General features: G+C 43.9%; 2 protein-coding genes and 1 pseudogene across 3 annotated transcripts in view; 2 read left to right on the forward strand and 1 right to left on the reverse strand.

The window, feature by feature from the left end:
• Positions 1 to 305: 305 nt before the first annotated feature.
• On the forward strand, positions 306 to 19,453 carry NPHS2 (NPHS2 stomatin family member, podocin). 2 transcript variants are annotated; one of them, XM_038542365.1, is made up of 8 exons: positions 306 to 579; positions 4,202 to 4,305; positions 7,849 to 7,921; positions 9,515 to 9,597; positions 12,914 to 13,117; positions 15,586 to 15,641; positions 17,332 to 17,410; positions 18,517 to 19,453. In XM_038542365.1, the coding sequence occupies exons 1-8, from the start codon at positions 321 to 323 to the stop codon at positions 18,793 to 18,795; spliced, it is 1,137 nt and encodes a 378-aa protein (XP_038398293.1). In that variant the 5' UTR covers positions 306 to 320; the 3' UTR covers positions 18,796 to 19,453. The 2 variants fall into 2 exon arrangements, with proteins under 2 accessions (XP_038398293.1, XP_038398294.1); XM_038542366.1 differs by lacking the exon at positions 12,914 to 13,117.
• The window catches only part of AXDND1 (axonemal dynein light chain domain containing 1), a 106,376-nt gene continuing 97,650 nt past the window's right edge, over positions 19,070 to 27,795 (reverse strand). Inside the window, exon 25 of the mRNA XM_038542357.1 lies at positions 19,070 to 21,066. Coding sequence (XP_038398285.1) covers positions 20,754 to 21,066 — 313 coding nt within the window. The 3' untranslated portion in view covers positions 19,070 to 20,753. The remainder of the gene's footprint in view (positions 21,067 to 27,795) is intronic.
• On the forward strand, positions 19,601 to 26,729 carry LOC490324 (annotated as a pseudogene).

Consider the following 27,795-nt stretch of genomic DNA (forward strand, 5'->3'; position numbering starts at 1 on the left):
CCCGCCGCGGGACTCGACCCCGCGGCTCCAGGATCAGGCCCCGGCCGCAGGCGGCGCTAACCCGCCGGCCCGGGCTGCCCGGAACGTGCTTTACAGCCCCGCCGCCGCTGTGCAAACCCCTGCTCCAACACCGCGAGGCGCACGAGCGCGCCGGCTTCGCCCGCACCCGGGGCGGGGGCCCACGAGGCGCGGGCCGAGCCTGCAGCTCGTCCGGGGCCCGCGGCCCCGCCTCCGGTGAGCAGAGCCCCGCCCGCCCCCGGTCATTACCCCCGCGGCTCCCGCCCGGCCACTCCGCCCGCACCGCGCTCCGGCCCGCGGGGATGGAGCGGGCGGCTCGCAGCTCCTCCCGAGAGGCCCGCGGGAGAGGCGGCGGGTCCCCCCGCCGGGAGAGCAAGAGCGCGAGGGCCGAGAGGGGCGGCGGAGGCCGTGGGCGCCGGGATGCGGGGCGCGAGCGCGCGGGGAGCCGGGGGGAGCCGCCCGCGCCCGCAGCCACCGTGGTGGACGTGGACGAGGTCCGGGGCTCGGGCGAGGAGGGCACCGAGGTGGTGGCGCTGCAGGAGGGCGAGCGGCCCGAGGACGGTACGGCGGGGATGCGGGCCGGGGGCCGGGGGGCGGGGGGCGGGGGGGCTTTCCACGTGGTGCCCCGGGGGCGTCGGATCGCGGGGACCGAGAGCCACCGAGAGCCACCGAGGCCGGAGCGGCCTGCTGCACCCGCTCACCTCGCAGGAAATGAAAGGCCTGAACTCAGACCCACCGCCCTCCCGCCCAGGGGTGGGCCCCGAAGTACATGGGAAGGAACGCAGACACCCCACTAAACACCGTCGGTCTCACACCAGCCACGGACGGGAAGCGACAGGAGAGTGGGCCAGGTTGGGGACCACGAACGCTGCGAGGGAGGCCCGCAGCGGCTTTCTGTGGCCAAGGAAGAGTACATGGGCACCTAATTTAAGTAAAGACATTTATGAACTGGTGGCTCTGGGCAACTATCCATATCCTCACCCCTTAGACTTACCTAGGTATTTTAAATTTTCTTTGGGGTGATCATGTGGCAGCAGAGCCAAGGGGAGAACAGTCAAACCTGAACTTAAATCTCACCTATCGGGCTCCCGGTGCATGGAGCCTGCTTCTCTCTCTCTCTCTCTCTCTCTCTCTCTCTGTGTGTGTGTGTGAGTGATTATCATAAATTAAAAAAATAATTAAATCTCACCTAGCTAGCCTTAACCGACCATGCCCCGGGGCAGATGACCACAAAAGAGACGTGCACGTGCCATCCAAAGCACTTTGCACAAAGCTTGGAGCAGAGGATAGACCCAATTCGAACAGAATCCTTGCAAACTGAAATAGAGGAAGGTTAGATCAAAGGAGGGAATCATGGGGAAAGATGTCTTTCTGGCTTCTGTGGGTAAAGCAACTCTTGACAACAAATTTATCCACTTCCAATCCTTTTTATAATGAATAGAAGAAAAAAAATCATTACACTTTAAAGTGTAAAGGAAAGTCAATAAGGAAGAGTGTGTGATATTGCTTTCTGCTGACTGTGAAATTTGAACATCATTTCCTGGTAACCAGCAATGCCATATATGCTGGAACACCGAAGCTATGATCGGACAAAGATTCCTGCAGTTGGGGTGCAGTTCCACGGACCATGGTAATGCTGTTTTGCCCAACTGATGTCCTTTCATCAGTCAGAAACTTCCAGTCATTAAAGGTTTGTTAGATTCAAGGCTACAGTATCGCTGAGCTGAGAGAGAGGTCTTGTAAGTATTGTGCTTCAGACCACATCCCAGGGGTGAGCGAGGAAGGGAGCCCACACGAACGGAGTTTTTACTATGTGCCAGGCACGTGTTAGGTGTTTTACTGAGTATTTTCATTCCCGAATCACTGAGGAGGAAACATGCTGAGAAATTAAGTAAGCTGTAAAGTGACGAGAGCCCGAGACCCCAGCAGTAGATGAGAAGTCCCACTGAGGATGAGGTGGCCTGGCTGAGCCCTTGTCTGGGAGGCTTCTGTGGCTTCCAGGGGACAGGGGAGCAAGAGGAGCAACCTCCCCTCCTCCTTCTCACCTAACACCATGCTCCCACAGCCAGGCTCCTTAAGACTTGGGACAAGTGAAAGGAGCTCCACCTTACCAGGATGGTCATAGCTAAAGCTCTTCCTGCCTGAACATTTAATATTCCACTATTCACTTAAACCAAACAAATTGAATATTCAAGGAACTCCTTCCAAGAGAAAATAATATTTTGTGAGTAAAGCTGTAAGTTAGCTTTGGGGTATAGACATTAGTTTTTCATTCACATCCTTAACTACGGTATGGAGCCATTGTGAGGCCATTTTTCCCTTGTGAAATACTATTTTGTCTGCATGTATATTAATTTATTTTTACTTGCCGTGGTTACCACTGGCAAGTGAAATATGTTTGTAAACTAATTAAACATGGCAATAGCACCCTTATCGTCCTTAAGGAAGAATATTGTAAAATCTAACGTGACACTGATAGAGTAGTGTTTCCCAAAATAGATTGCATGAGAAATAAATTTTCTGGAATATGAATTTCCTTAGAGAAAACATTGCCTGGTCAAATGTTTGGGAAATTCCAGGTTAAACAAAGCTAAGAATGCTTCTTTACTGCAGGGATTCCCCTAGCTTCTATATGCAGATACACACTGGGGAGCTCTAGAAGTAGGACACAGTGCCCAGTATTCCCTAAACTTGTTTTCCCAGGGCACTCTTGCTTTGTGGAGCACCCTGTGGGGCTAGTGTTCCGTGGCACACACTTAGGGAACTACCATACTACAGCACTGAGCGCTAATGTTGGTTTTGGGCTGATGCAGCTTGTGTAGCAAGTGATCAGTTTGGTGATGACCTTTCCAATTATTTTCCAGGCACGGAAATCAAATATTCAAACCTACCAACTAGTTTCCCTCTTTTTTTCCCATCCCTTAAAAATAGGCTTTTCACCATCATAATCTTTAGTCAACTTCTAGTCCTCTACGATGTTTTTTTTTTTTTTTTTAAATTCTTTATTTATTTATGATAGTCACACACACAGAGAGAGAGAGAGGCAGAGACATAGGCAGAGGGAGAAGCAGGCTCCATACACTGGGAGGCCGACGTGGGATTCGATCCCGGGTCTCCAGGATCGCGCCCTGGGCCAAAGGCAGGCACCAAACCACTGCGCCACCCAGGGATCCCCTCTACGATGTTTTTAAACTCACAAATAGTGTCCTTTTGGCCAGTTTCCCAGTACCTGGAGATTACAATTCTTGAGGTTTCCATAACTATTACATTTTAATAATTTTCTCTATCCACTTCTCCTTCATTCTTACAATTCAACAAATATTTATCGAGCACCTGTATTTTGTCAGGCACTGTTCTAGGCCTCGGGGATGCAACATAAGTAACCCAAGAGGTTTGTGTTCTTGAGATGAACTTTCCCTGAAACATTTTCACTTATCACTCAAGCAACCTGGATGTTCTGCAGTCTGGTTCCTCATTACTTTTATTTACGGACACTACTCCGCTAATATTATCCCATAGAAATGATTTTTCAAACACTCTCTGGAGAACCACACCCTAATCCAAAGAAGAGACTCTAAATAGTGGAATTTCAGACATTTGGGGCAGGAAGTAGATGGGGAAGTCATTTCAGGGAAGATGAGCCTCTCTGCACACATGTGGTTTGAATCACTTCAAATTCAACACCTGATACATGATAAGCACACTTCACTGATTTTTATGTATAGACATCACTTCATATTTATATCAACGCTATGAAAAATACCTCATGAGAGAGCTGCGCGATAGTTATTATGAGATAGTTAGCATCCCCATTGTAGATGAGACAGGTTTGAAGAGGTCATGTGCTTTGCCTAAGGTCATTTTTTGACAGAAAATGGTGGAGTCAGAACTCGAACCCAGACCTTCTGCCCAGAGTCCATGCTTATTACAGGTTCCCCACTACTGCCTTTCCAGAAGCCTGTTCTACCTTCCACAGGCCCACAGAATCCCTCACAGACAATGTCCCATCATGTGAACCGACCACTGATATCCAACTCACTCTGAATTTCCAGCAAAGTCTACATACTGCTCTGACCCTGCTATCAAGAACTAGACCAAGAAGTCCTGGTCAGTAAATATGGTGAATATGTTCCAATACAATTAATTATATGTATTATTCTTTTATTTATTTATTTATTTTCAGGTACCAAGTCTTCAGGTTTAGGGGCCTGTGAGTGGCTTCTTGTCCTCACATCCCTGCTCTTCATCATTGTGACCTTCCCTGTTTCCATTTGGTTCTGCATAAAGGTAAGATTCCAGGACAACCCAATAAGGAATGTCCTGGAGCCTCTCACTGACCTCAGGTCCAGTCTTCTGTGTTTGGTACCGGCTGTCTGTTCTGCATGGAATGGCCTCGCCCCCACTCATCTGCCAGGAGAGCTCTTACTCCTTTCTGACCTTGCACACACATAACTCTGAAGCCTTCCTTGACTCCCCCAGACTATCATTTCCTTCCTTGTGTTCTTGTGTGTCTCTGCTTTCACATCCATTCTAGCACTTACCGTGTGTGTATACTATTTGCCAACACCTGCGTCTCCCATTAGACTGATGGCCCTCAGCTCAGGGCCTCTGTCTCGGTCATCTGCATTCTGCACCCACAGAGATCAGTCCAGAACAGATGATGCTGTCCACTCTGGCCCTTCCGGAAACATCTCTGGCAGCTTCTATACCATGAATGATGATTCTCTTTGGCCCATGGGTGGTTACCCACACGTGTCCTTGAAGCAAACGAAGACCATGTCTGTTCAGGAAGCACATGCCAAGCGGAATTAGAAATGCAAGGGATTTATTGGGAGGCATGGCCTGTGAGCGATTAAGCAGAGAGAGAATAACAGGCAGAGAAACCCTTCAGAGTGATGCAGCTCTGACACCTGTGTTATCAGAAGTGAAGGTAGGATTGAACGGAAAGAGCCTCAGACTGTGGGGTAGCTCCACAGCAGCACCGTCCAGCCTGAAAGGGAACTCCAGAGCAGAATCCACTTAAAGAGGATTTTTTGTGATGGCAGAAATGGCCAGGCCCAAGTACCCCTGCCATTGTTATCATTGGCTGGAGCTGCCACGGAAGAGCATGTGCTTGGCTGGAACCCTATAGTTGCTGCTGGAGCCATCGATGATTGTGCTCTTCATGCAGGCCCCTCTCTTCCTCCTCCTGCCTTCCCTTCCCTCTCCTCCCCCTCCTCATTCTTCAGGAAACGGTGTTGAATTTTATCCAGCACCTTTTCTGCATCCATTGAGATGATTTGCCCTTTATTCTATTGAGATGACGTGTTATATTCATTCAACCTTGGATGTTAAACCAACTGTGTATTCCTAGTATAAATCCCACTTGGTTGGTAGGGTCTCTAATCCTCTTTATAGGTTACCAGATTCAGGCTGCTGGTAATTTGTTGAGGGGTTTACATCTATATTCATAAAAGAGATTGATCAGTGTTTTCTCATGATGTCTCTCTCTTGTTTTGGTATCAGGATAATACTGGCGTCACAGAAGGAGTTGGGGAGATTTCTGTTTTGGGGGAGAATTTATGAAGAACTGGCATTACTTCCTTGTTAAATGTTTGGCACAATTCACCAGTGAAACCATCTGGTTTCTGGTCCTGAACTTTTCTCTATGGGAAGTTTCAAAACTACTAATTTAGTCTTTACTTTTGGGTCTTTTCAGTTTGTTTGTTTGTTTTCTGAAGTCAGTTTTGGTAGTTGCATCTATACTAAGATTTGCCCATTTTACCTAAGTTATATCTAATTTGAGGCATATAGTTGTTTATAGTATTTTCTTTATAATCTTTTTTTTTTTTTTTTTTTTCTGTAAGGACAGTAGTGATGTTCCTGCCATTGCTTTTTCATTCCTGATTTTGGAAATTTGAGTCTTCTTTTTTTTTTTTTTTTTCTTGGTCCATTTAGCTAAACATTTGTCAATTTTGTTGATCTCTTCAAAGAACCAACTTTTGGTTTATTTTCTCTATTGTTTTTCTGTTTTCTATTGCATTTATTTCCACTCTAATCTTCCTTATTTTCTTCTTTCTGCTTGTTTTGTTTAGTTTGCTCTTCTATTTCCAGAGTCTTAAGATAGACCCGGTTTTATTTGAGATATTTCTTCTTTTTTTATCATAGACATCTATAGCTATAAATTTTCCTCTGAGCACTGCTTTAGTTGCATCCCATATGTTTTGGTGTCTGTCTTTGTTTTCATTCAGATCAAAATATTTTCTAATTTCTCTTTTGATTTCTTCTATGATCCATTGGTCATTTTAGAGTGTGTTGTTCAGTTTATATATATTTGTGAATTCCCCAAATTTCCTTTTTAATTATTTCGAATTTCATTCTATTCTAATCAGATAATATACTTTATGTAATTTCAATAGTTTTAAATTTATTGAGGTTTGTTTTATGGCTAGCATTTGATCTATCCTAGAGATGTTTTATATGTCCTTGAGAAGAAAGTGTATTTTGGTGATGTTGTTTGTGTATAGTGTTGTTCAAGTCTTATTTCCTTGTTGGCTAGTTGTTCTCTCCATGACTGAAAGTGGAATATTAAATTCTCCAACTATTACTGTTGCTTGAATTGTCTATTTATCCTTTCAGTTCTTTTGGTTTTTGCTTCTTGTATTTTAGATCTCTATTTTTAGGTACATATATGTTCATCATTGTTATACTTTCCTAATGCATTGACCCTTTTATTGTTATACTGTCCCTCTTTACCACCAGCACATTTTTGCGTGTTTTTTTTTAAATTCCACTTTGTCTGGGGCACTGGGTGGCTTAGTCAGTTAAGCAGCTGACTTTTGATTTCGGCTCAGGTCACGATCTCAGGATCTTGGGACCAAGCCCCACATCAGGCTCTGCACTCAGCAGGGAGCCTGCCTGAAGATTCTCTCTCTCCCTCTCCCTCTGCCTCTCCACCTGTGTTCTCTCTCTCTCTCTCTCTCTCAAATAATTAAATAAATCATTAGGGGGGAAAAAAGATGGCAAACCCTAGAAGTCAATCAAGTAGAGGATACTAAAGCAGAATGATGTGCAACATTTGAGCAAGATATCAAAGGAGTCAGGCTCCTCTGCATCTCTAGGAAGATTTTGTTGCTTCCAATAAAAGCAAAAAAGAAATAAGTAATGCCAGAGAACCAAGAAATTGGAGGTGCCTGGGCCTATTCTAGAAACCAAATCTAGGCATTCATTATCATTCATTGTTTTTTTTTTTTTTAAAGATTTTTATTTATTTATTCATGAGAAACACACAAAGAGAGGCAGAGACATAGACAGAGGGAAAAGCAGGCTCCCTGTAAGGAGCCCGATGTGGGCCTCAATCCCAGACCCCGGGATCATGCCCGGAGCTGAAGGCAGACACTCAACTGCTGAGCCACCCAGGTGTCCCAGAAATTGCAGTTTGAAACAAAAGGTATTAAAATATACTCTTTCTACTAAATAGTTAATATGTGATACATATAAAATCTAATAATTCCAAAGTCACAGCAAAATACGAGATTACACATGCTGTGATTTTCTTGATTTAGATATGTGGACATAGTAGAAGCATTATGTTTTAGGTAATCATGACTCTTTAATCGAAATTCTGTTCATGAGCTTAAAAATGAGGATGGCCAATATGTTTTCACTGATTTCTGATGTTCTGCACTTACTAAGTGTAGATTTTGGAAATCCAAATATTAATATACATTTTTTCTTGGTTCTTGAAACTAAAGTTTTCTGATATCTAGGATCATTCTTATGTGTCACGGCCTTTTGAAGACTTTATTTTTCTTTCTTGGAGTGTTTCAAAAGTATAATTTTTTCCTTTAGGTTGTACGGGAGTATGAGAGAGTAATAATATTTCGACTGGGACATCTGCTTCCCGGAAGAGCTAAAGGCCCTGGTATGAAACATGCTTTTACCCCCCAATAGACTTGCCAATTTCTTCAATCCATGCGTATTTGTAATATGGACCTCAGATTATATGAAGTATAATTCATATCTGATTTACAATATCTGCATTTTCTAATCTGTTACTTGTAATACAACTTATGAAAGATTCTTCAGAGAGCATTATTCCGAGGTCACAGTGGCCAAGAGAGAGGATGGGTGCAGAGAGTCAAATGCCTCGGCCAGGCTGGCTGGAGTAGAAAGTAGGCTTAGGACCCATGGCTGGGCACTAGTTTGAGCAGAATATGTTTTGGTTAGAGTGCTATGAATTCTCAGAGCAAAGCTGGCTAGTTCAGAATCCAGAGGGTCAGACCGAACCATGGGAGATTGGCAAAGTCCAGCACCCAAGTGACAAATTGGCCTTTGGTTCATGGAATTTAGAAAACATATACTGCTGTAAACACATACTGTGTTTTAAATACAGTATAACTGCCAGGGATATGAAGATGGATAAATGAGACATGGTTTCTGATCTGTAGGACCATGTAGTCAAGTGGAGTTGATGTCCAGAGGTACAAGCACAGATGGAAGTATGGGTAGTCTATAAAGTTTAGTAGTGGGGTTGGGGATCCAAGCTAACCAGAAAGGCATGGGAAGGATCAAAGTCCCACCATGCACACTATTGGAAAGGTCCAAGTTCCAAGCCAGGTCTACAGAAACAAATAGAGAATGGAGACTAGACTAGAAGATGCAAATCTGAGTTTGACAATCAGAACAAGCAGATGGGTCCATACAAAAGTAGAAGCAGACTGTGTAGTCTAGGACAGGGAGCATCTGGTTCTGGTTCTAGTTTTTAGCATCCTCCTTTTTTGGGCCTAGAAAGGGCTAGTTGCTGGGCTGCTCCTCAGAAAGGTCCCGGGCACTGTGAGGTACTGCCAGTTCCAGTAAGGCTTTGGCTCTTGTAGGAGCCCACACTGTCCAGTGGCTCTCAGCAAACCTCAATAAATCAATCCAAAAATATTTATTGCACGTTGACCCTATACGTTACATTAGGTGCATGAGGCTGGTAGCATGATATTGCTATTGTGATACCTCTGGGGCTCACATTTTAAGAAGTACCACATAGAAGTTGCTGGCTCTAAAGTTTGTCATGGTTGGTACATACACAGATTCAAAAATAATTTTACAAAGTACCTGAAAGTCAAGCACTAAAACTAACAATAATGCATAAGACATTCTTGTTAGAGAATTAAATCTAGTGAAGAAAACAGGCATATCACTCAAGATTTGGAGTGGCCAGCACCATGACAAGGTGACCATGTAGCCCATTTTGCTGGGGTTAATCCCTGTCTACACTTTTGTCCTGGAGTAAGTTGTAACAATGTTCTCCTTTCACTCTCAGAAGTATCCTAGATTAAACAAAAAGTATATGGTTACTTTAGCAACTGCAAACATGCTAGGGGTAGAAGTGGGATTGCCCAGTATGTCTGTGTGTAGTTGGAAGCTAAGGGAAGCAATGAAATATGTGCCCTGACCCTGAAGAGGTGAACCCCAAGCAATCTCCATGCTAACCATTCACCTGTCATTTCTCTACCCCCTCTTCTAGGCCTTTTTTTCTTTTTTCCCTGCCTTGATACCTACCACAAGGTTGACCTTCGTCTCCAAACTTTGGAGATACCCTTTCATGAGGTAAGCCAAATGATGGGCTTTGCTTTTTTTCTATATTTCATATGGCTGAGCTACCAATTCTGGTCCAAGGCAAAATGACTATTTAAGCTCAAAAGCAGGAAAGGAAAATAGAAATATGGACTGTCTCAAAATTAAAAACTCCTGTGTATCAAAGGACATGATCAAAAGAGTGAACGGGTAACCTATGGAATGGAGGAAAATATTTGCAAATAGTATACCTGATAAGGGGTTAATACCCAGAATATACAAAGAAACCTTACAACTCAACAAGAAAGCAAACAACTCCCTTAAATATTGGCAAAGGATTTTGTGATGGTTAATTTTATGTGTCAGCTTGCCTAAGCTATGGTACGCAGATATTTGATCAGACACATCTGAATGTTGCTGTGAAGGTATTTTTTAGGTAAGATTAATACTTAAATCAGTAGACTTTGAGTAGATTATGTTCCATAATGTGGGTGGGCCTTATCCAATGAGTTGAGGGCCTTAAGAAAAAGACTAACCTCTCTTTGAGAAGAGGGAATTCTATCAGCAGACTGCTCTCAGACTCGAGCTACAACATCAACTCTTTCTTGCGTCTTCAGCTTGTTGACATTCCCTGAAGGTTTTGGACTTGTTGATTTCTACAATTATATGAGCCAATTTAAAATTTCTCTCTCTCTCTCTCTCCACACACACACCCACACCCACACACACATGCACACCCACATCCTAAAGATTTTATTTCTCTGGAGAGTCCTAATAGACTTGAATAGACTTTTCTCCAAAGAATATATGCAAATGGCCAACAAACACATGAACAGATGCTCAACATCACTAATTAGTAGAGAAAGGTAAATCAAAACCACAATGAGATACCACTTCACACCTGTTAGGATGGCTACTATAAAAAAAAATAAACCACACCAACAAAATAACAAGGGTTGGCAGAGATGTCGAGAAATTGTGTTGTGCAATATTGGTGGGAATGTAAAATGGTACAGCTGCTATGGGTAACAGCGCAGCAGTTCCTCAAAAAATCAAAATTGGAATTACCATTGGCTCCAGCAATTTCACTTCAGGGTATATGCCCCAGAGAATTGAAAGCAAGGTTTTGAAGAGATATTTGTATACCTATGTTCATGGCAGCAGTATTCACGGTAGCCAAAAAGTAAAAATAACCCAAGTGTCCATCGATGACTGAGTGGATAGAAAATGTGGTACATACAAGGGAATATTATTCAGCCCTAAAAAAGGAAGGACATTCTGACAAATGCTACTCAGGATGAACCTTGAAAACATCATGCTAAGTGAATTAAGCCATCGCGAAAAGACAAATACTCTATGATTCCACTTGGATGAGGTACCCAGAGTCGTCTAATTCACGGAGACAGAAAGTGGAATGGTGGTTGCAGACGTTTGGGGAAGAAGTGGAGAGCAGTTGTTTAATGGCTTTCAGTTCTGAAAGATGACAGTTCTGGAGACTGTACAACAATGTGACTGTATAACATACAGTGGATAACTACTGAATTGTACACTTAAAAATAGTTAAAAAGATAAATTTGATGTTAAGTGTATTTTGCCACAATTAAAAATTAAAAGTAGAGACAACATCTAGATTTTTGTATTAGTAATTTAAATGTATAAGCCTTTCCTAAATTGTCTCCCACTTCCAGTTTGAAATTCTTTCTTATTCTTTCTTTTGGTAGATAGAAATTTTAAATAGAAATTATATATATATTTTAAAAGGCTTATTTTAGGTAACAAAATATATGAAGGGAAGAAATAAAAGTTTCCCCTCATCTTATTTTCTATAGACAGATGTTGATACTTTGGAATGTATCCTTTCAAATTTTTCTATGTATGTGGTTATATTTACAGACAGGTATACATATCATACTATTTCATAACATACCTTTTTTCACTCAATACTCTGTTGTGATCACATTTTCATGTATTAGCTATGTTTCTACTCCTTTGTTTTATTCTTTTCAAGATTTTATTTTTAAGTAATCTCTACACCCAACATGGGGCTTGAACTCACAACCGTGAGATCAAGAGTAGCACGCTCTTCCAACTGAGCCAGCCAGACACCCCTCTACCCCCTTTTTTTTTTTTGATTTTTTTTTTTTTAATTTCAGAGAGAGAGAGAACATGTGAGCAAGCATGAGCAAGGGGGGGGTGGCAAAGGGAGAAGCTGACTCCCTGCTGAGCAAGGAGCCTGACGTAGGGCTTGATCCTAGGACCTTGGGATCCATTACCTGAGCCAAAGACAGACGCTTAACCAACTGAGTCACCCAGGCTCCCCACTACCCGTTTGTTTTAAATGGACACATAGTATATCATTGTATGGTTATACCACAATACACAATTCCCTATTGTGAATATTAATTTATTTCTTATTTTTTATCATAATAAGCAACACTGTGAATGACATCCTTGCAGCTAAACCCTTAAAATAGGTCCTTGTGATAAGTGTCTAAAAATGGAAATGTTGAGACTAGGCAGCTTTTAGGTTCTTGATGTGTTAGCACCACTCTGCCCTCTGGTGTACACTCAGAAAGCAACATATCAGAGTGCTTATTTCCCAGAAGATGCTTGTCCTTTAGCACTTTTTTTTTTTGGCATTGGGTTAAAAGGACCTGATATACAATTAACTGAATGTTTGCATCTAAGGAAATTCTTCCTGATATTTTTTTTTCCTAAAGATTTATTTATTTATTCATTCAGAGAGAGCGAGAGAGAGGCAGAGACACAGGCCGAGGGAGAAGCAGGCTCCATGCAGGGAGCCCGATGTGGGACTCGATTCTGGGTCTCCAGGATCACACCCTGGGCCGCAGGCGGCGCTAAACTGCTGCGCCACCAGGGCTGCCCCTATTCCTGATATTTTTACAAAACTACTTACAACAGGATTCCTTTCAATTGTGAGTTCTTTAGTGTATTTAATAAAAAAAACTCCATAATCTTCAAAAACACATCTATTTCAAATAAAATGGTGGGCCCAAAACTCTTTTTCCCCCCTATAATATTACTGAGAAAATCACCCTTGAACACATTTATTTATTTTTAAGATTTTTATTTATTTATTTGACAGAGACAGAAACAGAGTGAGCCCAAGTAGAGTGAGTGGCAGGCAGAGTAAGAGGGAAAAGCCTGCTCCCGTGGGAAGCCTGATGGCTCCCAGAACCCTGGAATCATGACCTGAGCCGAAGGTAGATGCTTAACCAACTGAGCCACCCAGGTGTTCCATCCCTTAAACACATTTAGCTTCACTATCCCCACCTGGGAAGGGAGTCCTAAAATAAGGCCTGTTATCCAAATTCTTTTTTCTACCTAGGTTGTGACCAAAGATATGTTTATCATGGAGATAGATGCCATCTGCTACTACCGAATGGAAAATGCCTCTCTTCTCCTAAGCAGTCTTGCTCATGTGTCCAAAGCCATCCAATTTCTTATCCAGACCACCATGAAGCGTCTCTTAGCACATCGATCCCTCACTGAAATTCTTCTAGAGAGGAAAAGCATTGCCCAAGATCTAAAGGTACTCAGATAAACTTATCAAATAGGTTGAAATACCTCCTCATATTTTATTCATTTCTTCTTCAGCCATTTATTGAAGCGCATGCCATGGAAGCATCTGGCAGGCATTCACTGGTGAGGGTACCATCCTTCAAGGAGCTGGCAGCTGACTGAGAGGTTGTCAGGTTGACCGTGAGTCAATCTGGTGATGACTAGTCAGTCATTGCCACAGGTTTTGCCCTCAATCCTACCCCAGAGGCTCTAGACTCATTGGAAAGTGCCCACATGGCACAAAGCGGTGGGAGCAAGAGCTGGCGGGGAGGACGGGGCCAGACAGGACAGGTGGGGGTCAGACAGAGGTGAGAAGGAATGGCTCCCAGGAGCCTACAGTCTAGTTGGGGAAACAGTCCAAGCTACATGGTAAGTTCAAATAAGACTTTCAGCTAAAAAGAAAATGTCACAGACCCTTACATGATTATCTCCCAATCAGTCATTGAGATTTAATTCATGGGAAATTAGGAAAGGAATTGAGGAGGAAGTGCCTCATGGGCAGTGTCAGCCAGCCGGCAGGCAGCAACTTCAGTCACCTCACTCACGGCCACCATGGGCATCTTCCATTCTTCCCAAGGCAACTTGGCAAAGATACTGAGATGCAAGAACAAAGCTGGCTTCCGGGCAGCTGGCTGGTCAAATGGCCATTACCACCAATGAGGGACCCTGTCGCGGAGGCCATAGGCACCCTGGCCCAGAATTGAGTTAGGAAGGTAGGAATGTTGTCTTAACAAAAGCAGGACCTCCAACAGAAGGGCTGGAGGATCAAAGGTATTGGTACTGGTTGTGCCTGATGGGGCCTGAGCAATCACTCATCTTAGAAGGTGAAGTACCTAAACATCTGTGACTGAGATTAGCAACTTGGTGGAAAAGGCAAGAATTCAGAAAACAAAAGAACCTAAAAAGGCAAAAAAAAGTTAGAACAAGAGGGATACAGGCAGTTGCTGCTCTGGAATTTAAAAACCACTCCAGCGGGCTCCCCCTCGGCCACCTTAACCTCTCTTCTGTTCATCCCTCCCCTCTAAAGGATAAAGGACAAGCTGTGGACTCTGGACACACAAAATTGCCTTTGTTGCACTGAATTATAATTTATGTATGTACATATTTGTCTTTGTAAATTATGGACTCCGTAATGACACGGATCATACTTTCTGCATCTCTTTGTTCTCAGCACCAGCACAAGGCTTGTCACACACCAGTCAGATAATGTTCTCTGGATGCCACCAGCAGGAAGGAAGCACCTCTAACTGAAAGCCATTTGGGAGAGACTAGACTCTGGTTCTCTAATAAGTGCATCTTAAAACAGATTTAACAAGTGCACCATCTGTATTGGTTTCCCATTGCTTCTGTAACAAATTACCACAAACTTGGTGACTTAAAATGGTAGCAATTGAATCTCATATAGTTTTGAAGGCCAGAAGTCGAAAAACAGTTTCAGTGGGCCAAAGTCAAGGTGTCAGTCAGCAGAACTGCTTCCTTCTGGAGGTTCCGAGAAGAGCATTCATTTCCTTGCCTTTCCCAGCTTCTAGTGGCCGCCTGTTTCCTGAGCTCATGGCCCCTTCCTCCATCACAGTGCATCCCTCCAAACTCTGCCCCCAGAATCACATCACCTTCTCCTCCTCTTCTGTAGTCACATCTCCCTCTATTCCCTCTTTTTTTTTTAATTTTTATTTATTTATGATAGTCACAGAGAGAGAGAGAGAGGCAGAGACACAGGCAGAGGGAGAAGCAGGCTCCATGCACTGAGAGCCCGACGTGGGACTCCATCCCAGGTCTCCAGGATCACGCCCTGGGCCAAAGGCAGGCGCCAAACCGCTGCGCCACCCAGGGATCCCCCTCTATTCCCTCTTAAAAGGACACTTATGACTGCATTTGGGTCCCACTGGGAAGATCCTAGATCATCTCCCCATTTTTAAGATCCTTTCACTTAATTCCATCTGCAAGGTCTCTTCTGGGGTAACATTCACAGGTTCCAGAGATGAAGACATGGATGTCTGGGGAGCCATTATTCAGCCTACCATACCACCCTTAACTCCACAAGTATTTCTTGAGTGGCACTATGCAAAGTTAAGCAACTTTTTTTTGAGAGAGAGAAAGAGCACACAAGCGAGGGGAGATGTAGAGGGGGGAGAGAGAGAGAGAGAATCTTAAGCAGATTCTACAGTCAGCATGGAGCCCAACTTGGGGCTTGATCTCACAACCCTGAAATCATGACCTGAGCCGAAATTGAGAGTCAGATATTTGACCAGCTGAGCCACCCAGGTGCCCCAAAGTTAAGCAACTTTTTGCAAGGCACTGTAATGTTAAAACAAAACAGGAAAGGAATGCCTCTTCAGAGGAAATGTACTTTCTCAGTACAGAACAATGGCCATGAGGGCATAGGGGGGCCCTGCTCTTACCTGAAAGTTCTCCCTGACATCTCACCTCTTCTCTCCACAGGTTGCCTTGGATTCAGTGACCTGTATTTGGGGAATCAAAGTGGAGAGAACAGAAATGTGGGTAGGAAATTAAGCAAGAAGAACAATATGATAAAGGGAAATATTTTGGTTTTGTTTTAAAATAATTTTAAAAAGTATTTTTAAAGATTTTATTTATCCATGAGACAGAGAGTCAGAGAGAGAGAGAGACAGAGAGAGAGAGAGAGAGGCAGAGACACAGGCAAAAGGAGAAGCAGGCTCCATGCAGGGAGCCCGATATGGGACTGGATCCCAGGTCTCCAGGATCACACCCTGGGCGGAAGGCAGCACTAAACCACTGAGCCACCTGGGCTGCCCTAAAAATTATTTTCAATGAGCTGAGTACTGTAGCCACATTGGCATAAATTTGAACAAAGAAAATTACCTAACACACATAGCCATAACACAGCCACTGTAATGTTTAGGCAGATTACTTTCAAAATTTTCTCTCCATGGATTAAAAAAAATTCTTCTGAGATGAAATTCACATAACATAAAAACTCATCATTATAAGCATTTTAAAGTACAGCTGTTTTTATTATATTCATAGAGGAGTGTAACCATCACTACTAATTCCAGAACATTTTTATCACTCAAAATGACAGCCCACACCCATCAAGCAGGGACTCCTCGTTGCTCCCCTACCCCCTAGCCTGACAACACTAATCTCTCTGCACTAGGCTAGCCTGGGCATTTCATACAAATACAGTCAATATTATATGGCCTTTTGTGTTTGGCTTCTTTCATTGCACATGTTGTTTTCAAGGTTCATCCATGGTTAAACCTGAATCAACATCATTCCTTTTGATAGTCAAATAATATCCCAGTGTGTGGATACAACACACCTGGTTTACCTGCTCATTTGCTGATAGACATTTGGCTTGTTTCCACTTTAGGGCTACTCTGAATAATACCGTGGTGACCATCCAAGTGCAAGTTTTTGTATGAACATGTTTTTAAATATCCCTAGCAGTAGAATTACTGGCTCATATGGTAACTCTATGTTTAACTTCCCATGGAACTGCCAAATTGTTTTCTAGCTATGTCATTTTCATACTTATATACAGGATAAAAATACAATTTTGTATCTTCTACATAATACATTAAGTATTGCTCTTCCTTGGTCAGTTCTACTCTTTTCAAAATCAATTTCTTTATAAACGTCAATGACATCCCTTGTTCTTAATAGTATGGCTCTTCAAGGCTGTTTTTCATTGTTCAAATTTAATAGCTGGGATTTAGATTAAACCTTAAATGGGGATCCCTGGGTGGCCCAGCGTTTTGGTGCCTGCCTTTGGCCCAGGGCGTGATCCTGGAGTCCCGGGATCGAGTCCCACATCGGGCTCCCAGCATGGAGCCTGCTTATCCCTCCTCCTGTATCTCTGCCTCTCTCTCTCTCTCTCTCTCTCTCTCTCTCTCATAAATAAATAAATAAATAAATAAATAAATAAATAAATAAATAAATAAATAAATCTTTTTAAAAAAGATTAAACCTTAAATGGGAAAAATCATAATAATCCATTAACAACAACAAAAAAATGTGTTCCTCTTGTACAGAGCAAACCAAAGCTCTACTGTGACATCAGTGATAATGATAAGTGTGCATTTGAGGCACTTACTCTTGAGCTGCCCTTCCCTGGCCACCATCTGCTCCGAGGTCTAGGGACAGCACACCCTGATAGATCAGGATTTGCTGTTCCTCCTGAAATAACAACTCTTTATTTTCCAGTAAGGATGTAAGGCTGCCGGCAGGGCTTCAGCACTCACTGGCTGTGGAAGCCGAAGCGCAGAGACAGGCCAAAGTGCGGGTGAGCCAGCGTCAGGCGGGCCCGCCTCCCACCCCCATGCTCCATGGCCTGCTGTAGCAGAGCATTGCCCCTCTGCTTCTCACCTCCCACTCACCCAGGAGCTCGGAAGAACCTGGCTTGTGCCCCCCTCCCCACTCTGTTAAAAGTTTTCTCTTAAAGTGTGTTCATAGCCACCCAACTAATGCCACATGGCCTTTGCTGGGACACCCTCTCTCCATAGCTACTGGGACTAGTGGCCTCCTCCTCCTTCCTGGGTCTGGCCTTTACTCTCTCTCCCTCAAGGCATCTCTCCTCACCCTCCATCCCTCTGCTCTTGTGCTGGCATCTTTCCCAAGGTAACATCAGTCACCTATCTCCTCTGTGTTAGTAAGTTAATGACACCAGACCCACATCCCTAGCTCTGTGCAGGCTGTGGGGAGCTGACCTGATGAGGCCTGGTTCCCTCAGGACCCAGAGAAGCTCGTGCCACTCAGCCCCTAGTCAGGCGTGCCGGTGGGCCGCACAGATGTGGCTGCCCGCAGCTCCTGAGGATCAAGGTGGGGTGGGAGAGGTGTTGGGAAAAGGAATAGGAGGACTGGAAGGGAGACGTGTTTCTCTTCAAGAACAAGAAGCAAGTGAAGAAGAACCTGCTCACAGAAGAGCTCACTAACCCTGCTGTGTTGAGAGGAGGAAGGGGAAGAAAGTGGTCCTCTGGGCAGAGTTGCTTCTAGATCTGAGTTTAGTCTTCTTTGTCCACTTGAAGGTGGCAGTTGGGCTGTGAGCTTAGTGCTTTTTCCTCTGAAATGTTCACTCGTTCCTTTTGCCCTGGTTAGGCGTCTCCTCACTTCAGGCTTCCACGTCCTCGCCTAGAATGCTGGCCAACTTTTTCTCAATATGGCAAAACCTTACTAATCTTTCAAGGCCCGGCAGACATAATCAGTAACTCCCCTGACATGTCACTGTGCTTGTCAGGGCCCTTGACGAATTCCGCCCTAAGTCACAACGAACAGTGAAATCCACCTCCCCCAGATCAAGGCCCCTGAGAAAGAAGGCAGCCGCTCGGTGCTGAACAGCCGGGACAAGCAAGAGGAAAAGTCACTTCACCTGTCTTCCCGTCTGCTCTCCAGGTGATCGCTGCGGAAGGGGAGAAGGCCGCGTCCGAGGCCCTGAGAAGGGCGGCCGAGATTCTGGCAGCCACCCCGGCCGCGGTCCAGCTGCGGTACCTGCACACCCTCCAGTCCCTGTCCACAGACAGACCTTCCACGGTGGTTTTGCCTTTGCCGTTTGACCTGCTGAATTTCCTGTCCTCTCCTGGCAATAGAACCCAAGGAAGCCTCCCCTTTCCCAGTCCTGCCAAACCTGTTGAGCCACCAAATCCTAAAACGAAAGACTCTCCCATGCTCTAGGAGGAGCCCGGGGTAATGTGATGGGGGGTGGGGGGCTGCCAGGGAACAGCCCCATCTCTGAGGGAGGCTGTCCCCACTTCCTGCACTTCCTTTGGTTGCCACATGGAATGCCCTGGAAAGGTAGTCATAGCCCAGCCAGCTATGGGAGGAGGCAGTGGGATGATGTAATGACAGAGGAGCCATATAACAAGTTTAGGTGGACCATTTTAATCAGAGTAATATGGGAAGAGCGTTAGCCAACGTTCTACTTTGGAAAGAATTTTGTGTCTCTATATGGCTAAATTTTGACTTTCAAAGATATAGTTCAAATGTCTTTTTTTTTTTTTTTTACTGTACACCCTCTGGCCCCTTTGGCAAGGTCTTTCCTGCTCCTGTGGCCCTTTCTACATGTCCCTTTTACTGTGTTCATCACACTTCACTGTCATCCTGTAGTTAAGATGCTTACTCCTCTCCAGCTGTACTATGAACTCTTGGTCACTTGCCCCACCACCACCACCTCCACCACTCAACCTTGTGTGTCCCACCCTATGGTCTCCACATCTAACCCACATATTGGCACCACAGAGACACTTAAATGTTCCTGAGCAGATGAAAGAAAATAAGATGTACTTGGGCTGAATATAAAAATTCACATCTAATTAAAAGAATTTAAAAGGGATTCTTTTTATGGAGACTCCTTTTTAAAATGGAGAAATAAAAGGACAAAAACATTTACCTGATACATGTTGCCTAAAATCTGAAGGAGCATCACTGGAAACATGGGGCTGATATATTCTCAGTACAGCATTAACCAGCTTGCTTATTTCTCAAACAGTGGTGACATTATGTGATCTATAAGTGCCCTGGAGTATTCTTTTCCAGTACAGATATTCTTTAATATAAATATATTGTCTTACTTTCCATTAACTTCTCTTACACAATTAGAAATATGTATCTACAGAAAAAAAAATTAGCCAAGTAAATAAGAAAGCCTCTTGAGGTATATAGCAAATCCTCTATATAGACTTAAAAAATCAATATTATAAAATCTTACTAACATTATAAAAATATTACTAACATCATGTATATTACTAAAATGCTTCTTATAAAGGGAATTTCCATATTGCCAGTACAGAAAGAAATGGTGGCAACTATTTGGTGGTTGCTCTGTCCTACAAACTGCCTTTTTACTCTTTATGTTATTCAAAGATATTATATTGGAGATGTGTTCCTGCTATCCCTAAATGAGAACTTTAAGCATTTTCTATAAACACACCTGTAAAGGGTTTTTGTTTATGAATGTTAGTCTATAAATCACTATGGAGCATTATTTCAGAGAGAAAATGTATTCTGAGCTCCTAGGAATGGACCTGGAAACTTTTATAGCATTTTGTCTGTTAGGGACCGGCTGGTTGCCCACTCTGTTTAAGTAACAGAAACAAGGCCCAGATCAAGGATGCTTAACCTTTCCTGTTCCCTCTGGATTACTTCCACATTACTGCCCTCTCTGCCAATCCTCCTGTTCTCCAACAACAAAAGACCAAAAACTCTCTAGCAGTACGTGATAATATAGCAGTATATAATGATGCCATCCTAGGGCCGTGTCTGTCATATGTCTCTAAGCCTCTTCCTCACCTCCATCCAAAGCTGGGGAAACCACACATTCTAGCCCAAGCCTGCAAACCCTAGGGTGTTAGCCAAGCAGTGCATCTTCCCAAGATTATGCAGAACTGTTAGATTATTTCAAAACCTACATATTCATACAATCATGCCCAATTCATTTATTATGTTAACAATTAGCTTAGGGCAGGCACCTGGGTCCTCAAGTGGTTGAGCACCTGTCTTTGGCTCAGGGCATGATCCCAGGGTCCTGGGATAAAGTCCCGCATCAAGCTCCCCATAGGGAGCCTGCTTCTCCCTCTACCTATGTCTCTGTCTCTCTCTGTGTGTCTCTCATGAATAAATAATTTTTAAAAAAATCAGCTTATATAGTTACTGTGTACTGAGATGATAACTTTGAGTTTTGTTTCAAAAGGATATTTCATCCATTTCTGAAAACATTTCCATATCTTCTCAAAAAAAGTTTTTCTCCCTACTCTCAAGGACCATACGTGGTTGTGGGGGAGTGGCAGTGCTGAAAGCCATAGGTTGAGTAGTCTTGGCTGGAGGCAATGGGAGACTCTGAAGCCAAAGGAGCAGGCAAAGCTTTGAACTACGCAGATGTGCCGAAATACAAAATATGGAATCCAAAAGGCTGTCAAATCCAAGTAAGCAAAGAGCCGGTACCGAAATCTGCCAGGGCCAGAGAGAGGAAAGAAAGCACTGAGGAGGCAGCAATCGATAGTCTGAGAATTGAAGGAAATTTCTGGGTCCTCTCCTAGAATATCTAACAGATTAGAGTTTGCAATTTAGTTTTGTGGGCCAGCCAGGGCTCGGTCATTGATGCTCCAGCCCATTTAAAGGACAAAGGCAATTGGAGCATCCCTGAAGTGGGAAGTATTTCTCATTACCACCGTGTTGTCCCACACCCATCCCGTTATACTGGTTATTGAAGTTAAGATGGTATCAAGGGTAGTTGGTCACTTTTCACCACATATAAATGGCTCCTGATCTCAGGTTGGCAGATGTTGGCATAAATAATGAAGGAGGAGGTAGGGTTATGCTGATTCAGGCATAGCCAGAGCCAGAACAGAACAATTAGGAGTGAATGCCAAGGTAATAGGTAATAATGGCTTTTAAGACCCTTGAGAATTCCATGTAGCATGGTTCCTTTTGTCAAAGGCAGATTTACCTACGGGTCTGGGGAGTGCCTCAGGTATCACCCACTGGTTGGTCTCCTCTGCTGTCTGGCTCAGTCAACATTTAAATTTTTCATTAGCTTACCAGAGGGCACCTTCCAGGGCTGCTCAGGCAGCCTGTGATATCTTCAGCTATTAATTGGCTGTTGGGATGGGAGTGTTTGATGGGTGGGAAATATCAGGGCTAAGTTGCTATGAAACTGTGAATGGTCAAGGGAAACTCTTTAGAGACTAGTGAGGTGAGCTTAGAGTGCTATCTGCAAGGTCCCCAGGGGTCTTCTCTTGACACCTAGGTGCTGCCTTCTAGCTGGTTACTGATCTTGAAATGATGAGTGGAGGGCAAGTTGGACAGTACAATCCAAAACTAAGATATGTATGAGGGAAGAGTTTTTCTCTGGAAATGTAATATTAATAGAGCAGCAGTGCCTTAGTCAGTTCAGGCTGCTATAACAGAATACCATAAGATGGTTTATAAACAACAGATGGGGCACCTAGGTGGCTCAGATGGCTAAGTGTCTGCCCTCAGCTCAGGTCATGATTCCAGGGTACTGAGATCAAGCCCCACATCGGGCTCCCTGCTCAGCCAGGAGTCTGCTTCTGCCTCTCGCTCTATTCTTCCCTCCACTTGTGCTTTCTCAAATTAATAAATAAAATCTTTTAAAAAAATAAAAATAAACAACAGAAGTTTCTCAATTGAGCTGGGAAGTCCAAGATGCCAGTAGGTCTGGCATCTGGTGATGGCCCAATCTCTGGTTTATAGACAGGTGTCTTCTCACTGTGTCCCCAAATGGTAAAAGGGGGGAGCTCTCTGTGGTCTTTTTCAGAAAGGCACTAATCCCATTCATGAGGGCTCCACCCTCATGACCTAATCACCTGCTAAAGGCCCCATCTCCTAATACCATCACATTGGAGGCCAGGATTCCAACATAGGAATTTTGGGGTGACACCAATATGGAGTCTATTGTAGGCAGTAAGCTGATAAAAAGAGAGATGTTTCAGTTTGGAGCTGAAGTCCACCATGACCAAAATGACACCACCATTAGATTGGCACAAGTTCTGTGACGGTATTCCAGGGCATTTGGCTGATAGGCAGTGACTCTTAAGTCTGTCTAGACCTGCATTCATTGTGCAGGCATTGTCTTAATGGCTGGTATACTACAGGTTGTTGGGACTCCAGATCACCAAAAAGAGGTCTTGACAGGCTCTCCTTAAAAACTTCATGGACCACCCTAGCTCACTAGTAGTGTCAGGATGGTGCTGGAGCCCTCAGTTTGAACACCCCTTGGGAGGCCCTGCAGGTCATTCTGCCTACGTCTCTGCATCTTTTTCTTTGAGGGCCATATCTGTATGACTGAGTAATTATAATCCTCCTTATGAGGATGACTACAATGTTCTTTGGCAGAGTCTACTGGGTATGAAGGTTCTGATGTCTCTAGAATTTTGGCTTGTGTAACAGTGCATTTGCTCAGTGGTTGAGCTGATCAATAAGTAGAGGATACCGGAATTGAATCCTTTAAAAAGAGGAGTCATCAACTGCACTTTTAGCTTTTCTGACTTGGAGAGGCAATATAGCACTGTAACTGCAAGTTTGACTCCTGCTAGGTGTCACTCACTCTAGCACTCACTAGATGTTTAACTTTAAACATGCTACTCATCTGGACATGAATGGGGATAAACGTATAACCCACACCACAGAGTTGTTGTGATTAAATGAAATAATACATGAAGTGCTTTGTACAGAGCTTACACAAAGCAAATCCTCACTAAATGACTACTACTGTTTTTCCAGTTTTACCCCAGGAGCTCTAAACGACAGTGATCTAGCTGTATCCAAATAGAAGCCTGGCCCCCTAAGAAGGTTGCCTCCATGCTTCAAAGGTAGCCCCAATGGCCAGTATCTCCTGCCTGCAGCATGGTTATTCTTGGACAGAACCAGCTTAAGAACTTACACATGGGGTCCCTTATGTTAGAATCCCACCTCAATATTTCAAGCATTTGTTTTAAAGGTATATAGCTCTTTAAGATGATAGTAAAACAAAAGCAGGACAGAAGAGAGGAGTTTCTTCTCTTGGAGAGCAAGAGTTACAAACAGAAAACCGACAAGCTCCTTTCTTTCTTGCCTAGGTTTGACTATTTGAGTGGCCAGGATGGAAAATGGGGGATGAATCACCAGCTGTGCCTTGTGAACTCTAAGATCTGTCGAACATCTGGGGAGATCTTATCCAACAAAAAGTAGTTTGCCTTGGTGAGACAGATCATGGGAACTTATCTTCAGACTTTTGAAAGTGTTTCTCCCAGCTGGCCAAGAGTTAGTCCAAAGTATGCCTCTGCCAGGTCAGGGGCTCATGCAAGTACAAGAGGATGCTCTGCAAACAGAAGCCACTGCAAGCCAGAAAATCATGCAAGAGCCACTCATCAGCCATTTGAGAACAAGAGGAACACCGTCCAGGCCAGATGGCACTGCTATACACGGGGATTGCTTAGAGAACCTCTGGAAGGCTGCTTACATTGGTCTTGCTCCTAGATGCACAATCCTAGTATACCAGTTGCACTATCCAGGAAATCCTTCTTCTTGAAAATGTATACCCTGCAGAGTTCATCTTTGACATCAGGAGCATTAGTAGACTTGCTTGGCAATCCCACACAGAAGATTGTCTTGAGGCTTTGGTGCACCTGCCTAGAATGACCTCTTTATTTTTCAAAGGCAGAGATAGAAGTCCTACTGAGCTCTGGGCACTGCTTCATATCAATATGGCTACAGAGGACCTTGGCCTCAGGCTCAAATGGCAAGCACTCCCATTTTGTAGGTAAGCAGGCCCTAGGCAGCAGAGCTACAGCAGTTATACTCCTATTTTTAGAGAAACTCCTCTGTTTCCTTTGGGAATGAACTTGCTGGTAGGTGGGACACTTATTTGGAATTGCAGAAGCGGGCAGATGGTACTTAGAGCTTTGAGGCCTGCAAGAAGAATTCCCAACAGTCTTTAAAGTAATATGCACTCTTTTTCGTGGCACCTCTGAGGCGGTAGGCCACTTCAGGATGAAGCTGAACATCTCTTTCCCAGCCACTGGCTGCCAGAAACTCATTGAAGCGGATGATGAGCGCAAACCGCGTACCTTTTATGAGAAGCATATGGCCTCAGAAGTTGCTGCTGATGCTCTGGGTGAGGAATGGAAGGGTTACATGGTCCGAATCAGTGGTGGCAATGACAAACAAGGCTTTCCCATGAAGCAGGATGTCTTGACCCATGACCGCATCCACTTGCTGCTGAGTAAGGGGCATTCCTGCTACCGACCCAGGGCAGCACAAATCTGTTTGGGGTTGCATTGTGGATGCCAATCTCAGTGTTCTCAATTTGGTTATTGTGAAAAAAGGGGAGAAGGATATTCCTGGACTCACTGATACTACTGAGCCTCGTCACGTGGGGCCCAAAAGAGCCAGCAGAATCCGAAAGCTTTTTAATCTGTCAAAAGAAGATGATGCTGCACAGCAAAGGATACAGTCAACAAAACTAAAAGACAACCTACAGAATGGGAGAAGATATTTGCAAATGATGTATCAGATAAAGGGTTAGTTTCCAAGATCTATAAAGAACTTATTAAACTCAACACCAAAGAAACAAACAATCCAATCATGAAATGGGCAAAAGACATGAACAGAAATCTCACAGAGGAAGACATAGACATGGCCAACATGCACATGAGAAAATGCTCTGCATCACTTGCCATCAGGGAAATACAAATCAAAACCAAAATGAGATACCACCTCACACCAGTGAGAATGGGGAAAATTAACAAGGCAGGAAACCACAAATGTTGGAGAGGATGCGGAGAAAAGGGAACCCTCTTATACTGTTGGTGGGAATGTGAACTGGTGCAGCCACTCTGGAAAACTGTGTGGAGGTTCCTCAAAGAGGTAAAAATAGACCTGCCCTACGACCCAGCAATTGCACTGTTGGGATTTACCCCAAAGATACAGATGCAATGAAACGCAGGGACACCTGCACCCCGATGTTTATAGCAGCAATGTCCACAATAGCCAAACTGTGGAAGGAGCCTCGGTGTCCATCGAAAGATGAATGGATAAAGAAGATGTGGTTTATGTATACAATGGAATATTACTCAGCCATTAGAAATGACAAATACCCACCATTTGCTTCAATGTGGATGGAACTGGAGGGTATTATGCTGAGTGAAGTAAGTCAGTCGGAGAAGGACAAACATTATATGTTCTCATTCATTTGGGGAATATAAATAATAGTGAAAGGGAATATAAGGGAAGGGAGAAGAAATGTGTGGGAAATATCAGAAAGGGAGACAGAACATAAAGACTCCTAACTCTGGGAAACGAACTAGGGGTGGTAGAAGGGGAGGAGAGTGGGGGGTGGAAGTGAATGGGTGACGGGCACTGGGGGTTATTCTGTATGTTGGTAAATTGAACACCAATTAAAAAAAAAAAAGAGGGGATCCCTGGGTGGCTCAGCGGTTTCGCATCTGCCTTTGGCCTAGGGCACAATCCTGGAGTCCTGGGATCGGGTCCCACGTCGGGCTCCCAGCATGGGCCTGCTTATCCCTCCTCCTGTGTCTCTGCCTCTCTGTGTCTATCATGAATAAATAAATCTTTAAAAAAAAAAAAAAAAAGAAGATGATGCCTGCCAGTATGTTGTTAGAAAGCCCCTAAATGAAAGGAGAAAAAATGAGTGGGAAATACCAGAAAGAGAGACAGAACATGAGAGACTCCTAACTCTGGGAAATGAACAAGGGGTGGTAGAAAGGAAGGTGGGTGGGGGGTGGGGGTGACTGGGTGATGGGCACTGAGGGGGGCACTTGATGGGATGAGCACTGGGTGTTATTCTATCTGTTGGCAAATTGCACACCAATAAAAATAAATAAATAAAATAAAAAAATAAAAAAAAGAAAGCCCCTAAACAAAGAACGTAAGAAACCTAGAACCAAAGCACTCAAGATTCAGTGTCTTGTTACTCCACATGTCCTCCAACACAAATGTCGGTGTATTGCTTTGAAGAAACAGCATACTTAGGAAAATAAGGAAGAGAATTTACAAGAGAATGAAGGAGGCCAAAGAAAAACGCCAGGAACAGATTGCCAAGAGACAGAGGCTGTCTGAGGGCTTCTACCTCTGAGTCCAGTCAAAAATGAGATTTTCTAAAAAAAAAAAAAAAAAAAAAAAAAGAGATTTTCTAAGAGTGACAAAATAAATAAGATCAGACACCAAAAAAAAAAAAAAAGTAATATGCAAAATGTAGATTATCCAGGTAATAATATATGAGCTACTGATCTCCAGCTAAGAAAGGCCAAGAACAAGAGGAAAGCCCAGTGAACATGTGCCAGAAAGCACCTGACAAAGGATTTGACCAATGTCAAGTCAACAGGACCACAGTGTAGAACTAGACCTCTGGGGACAGAATCACACAATGCCCACAAGTGCAGAGTAGGGCTGGGTATGTGGTGAAGAGCCAGGCGTGGGGCTTGCTCACCAAACTCCCTAAGGACCCTGAGCACACTATGGTATGCACTTTGAAACACTACCACTCGGCTCACCAGGGGCATAGAACATGTCACTGCTGAGACAGGGGGAGCACAGAGGAGTGTGATGAAACCCATCACCCTCTCCTGAAGGGTCAGGCCAGCTCCATGGAAGTGAGGTTAGTACACCTTTGTCTGGACAGTTGAGCAGAGTGCTTGATCTCTCCTAGCACAAACGCCATAAGCGAGGCGATGAAAGCAAAAAAAATGGAGATTCTGGGTGAATCTTCAGCAACATTCTTAAATTTCAGTAACATCCTCCATCCTTTCCCTGTGAAGGAAACTATCTGAGCAGTGCCCTGGTGACCCATCACCACTGTCAAACATCCAGACACAGGATCCAGTAAGCAGGAGGCTCTGACACCCATCAGTTCTGTGACCTTGGGGATTCTCATAACCATTTGGGGCCCTCAGTTTCAATTTCTGAGAAGTGGGGATAACAGCATCTCCTCCACCTACTTTGTAGGGTTATTTTAAAAATCAAATAAATCATAAAAATGTCTGAAATCATAAGAACTCTGAAAATGCTACCAAAACCCAAGAGTATTATTAGGCTCCTCTCTTTTAAATTGAAAAAATATTGCTTTTCCTTTGCCACTCTCCTTTAGAACTCAGTCTTCAAAAAGCACTAGTTTCTTGACAGTAACTGGCACTTTCCACAGACCTCTGTTTAGAAATC

The sequence above is a fragment of the Canis lupus genome, chromosome 7 (assembly GCF_011100685.1).
Source record: "Canis lupus familiaris isolate Mischka breed German Shepherd chromosome 7, alternate assembly UU_Cfam_GSD_1.0, whole genome shotgun sequence".
In the NCBI taxonomy this organism is placed as follows: domain Eukaryota; kingdom Metazoa; phylum Chordata; class Mammalia; order Carnivora; family Canidae; genus Canis; species Canis lupus.

Bases quoted from the DNA above. Each gene is read 5' to 3' on its own strand.
- NPHS2 (XM_038542365.1), top strand. From the start codon at position 321: ATGGAGCGGGCGGCTCGCAGCTCCTCCCGAGAGGCCCGCGGGAGAGGC. The intron at 580-4,201 runs GTACGGCGGGGA...ATTTATTTTCAG, and splicing joins GGGCGAGCGGCCCGAGGACG to GTACCAAGTCTTCAGGTTTA. The intron at 9,598-12,913 runs GTAAGCCAAATG...TTTTCTACCTAG, and splicing joins TGGAGATACCCTTTCATGAG to GTTGTGACCAAAGATATGTT.